Source organism: Montipora capricornis, chromosome 6 (assembly GCF_036669925.1).
Source record: "Montipora capricornis isolate CH-2021 chromosome 6, ASM3666992v2, whole genome shotgun sequence".
Taxonomy (NCBI): domain Eukaryota; kingdom Metazoa; phylum Cnidaria; class Anthozoa; order Scleractinia; family Acroporidae; genus Montipora; species Montipora capricornis.
In genome coordinates this window covers 13,287,795-13,296,905 of record NC_090888.1, presented here as the reverse complement: position 1 = coordinate 13,296,905, position 9,111 = coordinate 13,287,795, and the positions used below count along the sequence as shown (strand labels likewise).

The following is a 9,111-nucleotide window of genomic DNA, read 5'->3' as shown; positions in this document are numbered from 1 at the left end:
TACATATCACCACACAAGAATCATTTTGCAAAAAAATAACAATAATGAAATAAAATGCGCTTCAGTTAGCGAAGGAAAATACTACCACAAACTGCTTATTTTTTTCTGATTTTCTTTCCTTCATAGACATCAAGAATGTAAGATTTATCGTCAGATACTGACCTTCTCCATGAACGGTTAACTGTGGTGTTTTCAAGTTGTTTCACTGTCTTTCACAAACCATCTAAGTTCCCCTTCATTCGTTTGTTTAATGACATAAAGCTGGCTCGGTCTGTTTTCGCGCTTAACTTTCATCGTGTTCCTCTGCGTAATTTTCAGACATGGACGAATGCAAACATCCTCTGCTGTTCAACGGTTGTCCAAAGTTTAGCCAATGTAAGAATTTGCCAGGCAGCTACACCTGTGCATGTAAACAGGGATATGAATCCACCGAACACCCGTATAAAGGCAACGATAAAGACATCGAGTGTTTCGGTAAGTTTTCATAGCCAGTAACTTCGGATTGTGTTTGCTTCGATTTGATAACAACCAGATTAATCCGATAAATGAAATAACTGACTAAACATAGAATATTCATGACAATAAGAACTGAGTAAGAAGTCCACAACTCAGAGATCTTGATTTTTATTACTCTCAGGCAAAGTAATCCCTCTACATCAGGTCGGCAAGGCTTTATTTAGTCAATGGGTTCATCGATAGCAACGAGCGGTTTAACAGTAAAGGTAGAAAATGAACGGTTCTTTGTTGTGTGATCACGTTGTCGACAAAACTTCCGGTTTTTCGGCTTTCTAGATCTCCAGCCTTTGGAGATCGCTGATTATAGTTTGCACTTTTGATATTTACTAATAATACTCTTTTTAAAGGTTTGGACTGGAAACGACGACCTTAGGCTAGTAAGGCATAGATACTCTTATTAAGACTCTCGCAATTATTTCAAAATCACACTTCCCTCCGCGCAGTAGCAGTCAGCCATTCCTAGGTGCAAATTGAAAGGCGGAGTCTTAAAATGAGCCATTATCACTTTCTTTGAAAAATCTGGGCAAGCGTAAATCTTTAAATCCTTAAAGAACAGCGCCCATAGTCACAGCATACAAAAATCTCTTATCTATAGTAAGAAGCAGTTTACTGAAAGCAGCCTTTCGTTCGAATTCGCTGAGTTCGACAAGCGTAACGCAAGATTACATAGGTAGTAGCTAGTACCTAGTTTCGTGCTAGTTTCTAGATCTATATTCGAATTGTCATTTTTAGAATGCTGCTATTTTTGAGGAATATCTTGTTCTGACAAGCGAGGTGGGTTTTTCTTCTTCTTCAGTACAAAATGCAACTCACGGCCCGTCCTGACCACAGCGTTACCCCACTGCTTACTTCGGATTCTTCTGTCAACATGTAATTGGTTCCTTTATGTCAGTATTCAAAGGAAGAAAATTCTTGATTTTTTTTTCTAGCTGTGTCTAAATGCTTGAAAGCAAAGCCAGAATGTGATTACCTGGGAGCAAAATGTAGCACAATAAAGAACGCCGATGGAAAAGAGTCATACTCGTGTCACTGCAAAGCCGGTTATACTGGTGAATCAACCAAGTGCTTTGGTAAGTAATGTATTTACTTTCAGAAAGCTACTATGAGTTGCTTTTATTTTCTTTTAGAAAATATGTATCTGTCGTTTCGTGGTTAAACATGATATAGTGGGCGCGGATATTTTGCGAGTTGTTTAATACGGTAAGAATAAGATTAGTGTGGGTAATCAAATGGTATACTCATGAAATTAGGGAATATAATAATTTTAGGCGAGGCAAATTGGTTGATTATGGACAAAACGCGCGTGAAATTATTCCCTAATTTCATGAGTACACCAACTGATTAGCTATTAATATAATGGGTGACAAATTAAGTTGATAAGACGCCATTTATAAATTAACGCCGAAATTTAGCTGATCCAAAATTAAGGAGTAAGGGAGCGCTCACAAAGACCTGTTAGAGAGGGGGAGGGGGGGGGGCCTGATGAGAAATTGGGGTCCCCCAAAAATATTAGAGGTAAAAGGGGGGCACCTTAAATAATGAAAACAAAACTTGTCATCAGCTGATGTAACCACAATTTAACAATATACGATATTCAAGTGTGTAGAATGGGGTTGACAGGCCCACGCGACTCCCTTGTACGAGAATTAACTATTGGAGAGTAATGTGAAATGCTAGTTTTCTGCCCATGTAAACCATGTGAGCGTTAGTCCTACTTATGGAATTGGGCCCACACAAGGACAGAGAAAAACTCTGAGCACGGTCGGAATTGAACCCACGACCATTGGGGTTAGCTTACCGCTGCTCAACCGACAGAGCTACAGATACGATCAAGCTGTAGGAATTTAGTATGTAAATTTCAGGGCAATGAATGTGTACAAGTACAAGGAAGGGTTACGTGGTCTGGTTTCCCTTTCCTTTGTCATAATTTCTTGCTCTCTCGAGTACACATTTGAATGAACGCCATTTTTAGGCGCTTCCAGTAAGATTTCATTCAGCAATAGTTTTTTGTTTAGATTACTGTGTGATATTTATTTTCTTCCAAGACAATAGTTCGTAATGATGATATAATCGTAAGTGGTTTGAACCCAGGAGTCATATCATAATTAAGTAAAGTAAGATCGTCCGAGTGAGTATAGTCCCGAGAAGGACTGTTTGAGATGACATTGACTGACGCTTCGACAACCTGAGCGGAAGTCATCTTCAGAGTCAAGTGGTTTGTGAAACGGCAGTAGATGCTATAAGAACTCCGGTCGTAGGTGTCATTGGTCAACTTATTCGTCATATTATTAGTCAACTGTCCGTTGAGCCTAGATGTAACTGGCTGTGAAGACTAGACAGTGTTGGTGCGTCTCGATCCGTCTATAGGTCTAAGGTCTCTACGTGTATCGTAGAATACGTTTGGCAGTACTGTTTTAGAGTAAATCAGTGTGTTGTTTTTCTGCTGTTGATGTCGTCGATGAGTCGTTTGTAGGGTGCGGGAAGTTGTGGGCATCAGTTGGTGTCTGTTCTAAGTTAGAAAATCAGCTTTCCAGTACGATCCGTTGGTAGTAGTTAGTGGTGTAGGTAACACATGCAGCAGAGACCTTGTCGATTCGGTGGATTTGGTGGATTCTAGATTTCTTTGAAGCAATGTGATGTGACCTTCTGGCATAAAGCTTTTGCATCAACTTAATTTTAATCTCAACCGATAGGCTTGTCGGAAGTAGAAACGAGTGATTCTACTATTAAAGCGTTGACCCGGGCCCCAGCTCTTTTTGTTCTTGAACGCCTGTGAGGTTGAGCCATGTACCAGTGAGATAGATGGCTTTCTAAAGGCTTCGCTTGCCTTGCCTTTTTTTTTTGTTACTTAGCCTTAATTTGTTTCACTTGTTCTTCTGACTTCTGCAGTGGCCGTGAGGTAGGTTGGAAGTGTCTCAAATTTTAGGGATACTAAAGGGGGGTCCCCGAAAATGCAGCAAGTAGGGGTCCTCCAAATCTTTTAGATAGCAGATAATTTCTCATCAGTTACTCCCTTCTCCCCCCTCCCCCTCCCAACAAGTTTTTGTGATCGTTCCCTAATTTGTCACCCGTCTGGTCTTTTATCGCATATCTTTGAGAACGTCGAAATGCACCCTGCATTATCTGTGTATCATTGCATAGGTTGTGCAAATGCACACATGTAACGTATTTGATTGTTTTCCTTTGTTTTCCATTTCAAAACTCTAAATTTAATTCAGTTTGAATAAAATGTCTTCCTTTTGTTTGACTGTTTGTCCTTTTCATTCTTACGTTTCCGTCCATATTTTCTGTGTAAACCGTCAACTGAACCAGGACACAACTTATTTGGTGGAAGAAGGGGAATTATGGCCATCTGTATTCACTGTCTTGACAAGATAACTTCTTAAAGTAAGGACGTTTTCACTTCTCTTAGATGTTGATGAATGTGCGACCGACGCAAGAAAAAAGTGCCCTAAAGGTGCCGAGTGTATCAATAATCCCGGCTCGTACGAATGCCGTTGCAAAAATGGTTTCACTGGAGACGGAATTAAATGTTCAGGTAATGGCTATCATGCATGGAGTACGTCGATCATAATATTTATATTTGTTCTGTTTAGTCCTCTGTTTTCCACTCTTCGGGTGCCTGTCTCAAGTGCTCCCCTGTTTAACTGGCTTTAGTTTACAAGCAAAGACATTTTACTTGATTTTATGAGTTGAGTTGGCTGGCACAGTGGTGAGTGCAATCGCCCCTCCACCAATGTGGCCTGGGATCGATTTCCGGATTCGACACCATATACGGGTTGAGTTGTTGTTTCTCTACTCAGCTCCGATTTGCCCCTCTCCTCAAAATCAACATTTGATTTGATTCGTTCTGATTTCAGTTGATTTCTGCCTCCCCAATAAGGAGAGCACTCGTGCTCAGCTAAATGACCTTGAGACTTAAATAAAGTTATTATCGTTATCGTTATCATTATCATTATCATTATCATTATCATTATCATTGTCATTATCATTATCATTATCATTATCATTATCATTATCATTATCATTGTCATTATCATTATCATTATCATTATCATTATCATTATCATTATCATTATCATTATCATTATCATTATCATTATTATTATTGTTGTTGTTGTTGTTTTTGGGCCTTGAAATGTTTAATTCGTCGTTATGGTTCGATATTACATAATTACTTTCGGTTTTGCAATCGTTGATAATCTGCAGCTCCAGTTAAATCAAATTCATATAGCTTCCATAATTCACTTATCATCATCATCATCACCATCATTACCTCTATAAATCACCATCATCACACTCATGCAAGTCTGTCTTCATTTTCACCACCAATCCCTGCCCAAATTTTTAAGTTGCTTTACGATATCATTCTGGGTTATTTTCCTAATATAACCAAACTTCGTTTAAGGATTTTATCAGTTTGATCAATTTCACCTTGAGAAAGGCACCAAAAAAATTCGATGCACAATGTAGCAAAAGGAGAAGTGCTAGATCCGGTCCAATTATTCAAACGAGTTTAATTAAATAACAATTAAGACAATTGGTGTATGGCTCAATCACAGCTAGTCGAAGACTCTTCGATCATTTTTTTTATCATTATCCAGAAAGAAACGTTAGGAAGATCGTTGAAGATAAGTATAAGCGGATACGCGCACGGTTTCTGCAAGATACCTAAGTCTCAAAAATCTTTCTGTTTTTTTTTTTATTTAATTATTTTTTCTTTTTATTAAGACATAGATGAATGCGCGAATAAAAATAATTGTCCTGAAAACGCCATCTGCAATAACCTTGAAGGATCATTCGAGTGCCGATGCAAAGATGGGTTCGAGGGAAAAGATCCATTCAAGAATTGCTCAGGTATGTGCATAATTGCAAAGATATTTAATATTAACAGGTGTAGTTTCGTAGGTTAGGTCATTTTTCATCGACCCTATTTTTCTTCAAAAGGCCAAACCCTTTCGGGTTCTTATTGGATGCACCAATCCTAAATATGATTAAATATGATATAATGTAACTTTTTCTTATCTTATCATCGTGAAGAGTTCTCGAGACTTACGGCAATCAATCTTTCATGTCCAAGGATTTAACACAAACTTTCTCCACAAATTAACTCGCGGTCAGCACATCCTGAGGTGTAAACTATAGGCACTTATGTCCAGGAATGCCCGATTTTAGATGAAAGCCCAATTTTGATATCCTACAGGGAGTTGCCCTTTAAATCGAAGCATTTGCTACCTATTCTAGCAATAAGGTAATCGTATGGTAAGAGTTAACGTTATGTTATGGTGAGGATAAATAGACATTGAATGTTGATTATTTAATGTTGAATATTGAATATTGATTGAATAGACATTCTGTACTTTTTCATTGATGTTTTCTGTGATTTCGTTTTTTTTTTTTAATTCTTATTTTATTTTATTTTTTATAAATTGGCTTTTATATAATTGTTTAATTTTATAGCTATATTTTTATATTTCTGTTAGGAGATCCTTGACATAGGGTTCTCTTTTTCTAAAGTTATTATAGTGCTTTTTGCTTCAGTGCTTGTAATGTTTAGGAATAAAGTATTTTAGTATATAAACACATCCGTTCATCTTTACTTGCGGACTGGATTTTGGGGAACACTTTTGACGTTTATTGTCTGTATTCCGGACACCAGTAAAACTAGACAGAGGAGCAACGGAACACTTCTTGACGCTTATCAAAATCTTCGTGCCTCAAATTCCCTGCATTTCTGAAAGTATCCGCTCTAGGTACCAGTAGGATATTGCAGAATCCTGATTTTAATTGTAGCTTGAAAACTTCATGTATCTATTTATCTTCTCTCATAAACATGAATCACCTGCTCCAAATACCGGCAAAAATTTTCGTCTCTTGCATATAATATTGTTTAAAAACAGTATTATATGCAATTAAAATTGCATTTTTTTATAGACGTGGACGAATGTCAGACTCTGCTTGGGGCATGTGGATACACTGGACAAACGTGTTTAAATTCACTTGGATCCTTTGATTGTAAATGCAGTCCAGGTTTCAATCAGGCTGGCTATGAATCTGGAGAAGATATGTGCGAAGGTAACGAGTTTATAATTTTGTTTATCGTCTTACTATTATGTGATGAGTTTGCGTCCCTGAAGTGACTGCTTCTTTCGCCTCATTCCGGTTTATAACTTATGCTGGAGCGCCGCGAATAAGATTGATCGAAAACTAAAACACATTTGGTAATTATTACGTGTGAAGCATTTTTACGGTGTTTGTGGATCTGGGTTCAAAATCTTTACAACCGCCTTCAAAACTCACCTTTTTGCTATTTTTATTGTTATTATTTATAGATATCAATGAGTGCGAGGCATTAGAAAAACCCTGCGGGTCTTACAACTACTACAAATGCGTAAACATGGATGGCGATTATACATGCTATTGTGAATACGGATTTCATTTCAACAAGGAAAAACAAACCTGTGAAGGTAATCTTAAGTCATACAGTGAAAGAAATTGTCGACAATGAGGAATCCAAATCTTAAGAAACTTTTAAAGAAAGATCGGTAAATCTTCCTGTTGAGTTTCCGCGAACGAGTGTTAAACGACTGTCAGCGCTATCAAAGAAGTGACCTCTTCAATAAGCTATAGCACCTTGACGTCCACGAAGTACCTTGTTCACATCTATTCATGATCAGAACCTTGGAAAGAAATGAGCAAAAGTGTAAGAAGTATTATAGAAATGTCGGACTATAGTTACCCTTCGGATGCTTGTGAATGCTCTGACGATTCAGAATGGAATTACATTCTTGACTCCTCTGACGTCATTAGTTACCACGACCCAAGTGCCTCAGCGCAATTTTTTTTTTACTTATGAAGGATCAAGGATTTTCTTTTCAAAATACTACAGTCCAGACGCTATAGATATTTAGACGAGGAGTTAAAAAAAGGAAAAAAAATAAGCGTCACGGCGAGTAAAGTGGCAAGGTCTCGTTTCGATTCCGTCTCAAAGGAATGTTTAAGATGCCTTTTTGACTGGTTTGACCGCCTAAAATGTCATCTTATCAAATTGTTCCTCTCGTTGTCTTATGCTTACAACAAGTCAATTTATCTATATCCCCCTAACTGACGCGAGACACACGCGAACGCATTGTGCCTTGGGTCGGATTTTCGCCATTTTGCCTGATCGAAGGAAACGTTTTTGCTCATACAACATTTATCGATTACCCAAAAGCCCTGTCTCGAAAATTCAGAAAGTCCCTGAATTGCCCTCCCCCACAGTCACCTCCCCCCCCCCTCCCACCCAATTACGAAATCAATGGAACTTGAAGTTGTAAGTAACATTTCAGACTGACATGTTGCAGATATCGATGAATGCGTCACTAAAGATTTTGCCTGTGCTGACCAAGCGTACTGCGTTAATAACGAGGGAGACTTTGAGTGTGTCTGCCCTGAAGGATATGAAGGAAATGGAAAAGACTATTGCAGTGGTAAGTCAGTATAACTCCTCTAGTTGCTGTAGCTTCTTCCTTTAGCAAGGGTGGTAAAGTGGGGGGGGGGGGGGGGGGGTTGGGGTATTCACTACGTTTCACGCAAAATATAATGGACGTGTCACATTTTACAGACGATAAAATGGCCATTTCACGTTTGACGAAAAAAAAAAAACTTTTTACACAAATACAAATTGCTCACGTTTGTTAACAGCTACAGCCGTCTGCTATAAAGAAACTCATCAGAACGGTTACATTGTCAAGGCTAGCGAGGTCACGTATCGATGGCTCACATTTCAGTGAACCATGCAATCCAGATAAAAAAATAAAAAAGGCAATTCACAGTTCACGAAAATACCCCTACCACCCTCTTTTGCCCTACCGTAAACGTTTGGGCTAAAGTGGATACAAGTAGCAACTGAGTGTGCCAGAAATAGTTTATCAAGGTCATGAATTGAGCATTTGACACATAGGAGCCTTCGTACTTAACAACTCTGAAGTCACTGCCGTAACAAAGACACCAGTCAGTAGGCACCTCGCTACTTATCAAATAAGTAACAAACCATTGCTCCTTTTTGCTGGAAAAATGTTGATGTTTCACAATTCGTGCTCTGGTAACGATGTGCATGTTTTGAATTCATTACTTGATCCAATTGCAAATTGACAAAATGTACCTAAGACATGGAATATTTCAGACTTTCAGAGATATCAACGTTTTCTTTGTTTCTTATTGCAGCCAATACTTCGCCCACAATTAAGAAGGAAAGAATCTGGTCGGTCTTTGTTACAATGGCAACCACATCGTTGATCATAACCCTGCTCAATAGCAACGAGTGTTAAAGCTTCCGTCCGCAGAATGACTATCGAGAAATCTTTAATTCCATACCTACATGTATTTTTTCAGCCTTCATGCAACCTTTTGCTTTTGTACCTTTTCTATCTTTATTTTACCCAATAAACACTGTTAGATTAATGTTTTGAAAAAGATCACTGTGCACTCCCGTCAGTCACCCTATTTCGCCTTTTTAACGCCATAAAAAAGGGCCAAATAAATGTCTTTCTTTCCTTCTTTCAGCCGCAATGCGGCGCTTTTCAGTTTTAGTTTTTTGGGCTCAGTTAACAAGAT

General features: G+C 38.3%; 1 protein-coding gene across 1 annotated transcript in view; it reads left to right on the top strand.

Annotated features, from left to right (window-relative positions):
* The window catches only part of LOC138053248 (latent-transforming growth factor beta-binding protein 2-like), a 12,481-nt gene extending 3,656 nt beyond the window's left edge, over window positions 1-8,825 (top strand). Inside the window, exons 5-12 of the mRNA XM_068899905.1 lie at window positions 319-474; window positions 1,446-1,586; window positions 3,929-4,054; window positions 5,248-5,373; window positions 6,451-6,591; window positions 6,849-6,983; window positions 7,860-7,985; window positions 8,722-8,825. Coding sequence (XP_068756006.1) covers window positions 319-474; window positions 1,446-1,586; window positions 3,929-4,054; window positions 5,248-5,373; window positions 6,451-6,591; window positions 6,849-6,983; window positions 7,860-7,985; window positions 8,722-8,825 — 1,055 coding nt within the window. The remainder of the gene's footprint in view (window positions 1-318; window positions 475-1,445; window positions 1,587-3,928; window positions 4,055-5,247; window positions 5,374-6,450; window positions 6,592-6,848; window positions 6,984-7,859; window positions 7,986-8,721) is intronic.
* Window positions 8,826-9,111: the final 286 nt, after the last annotated feature.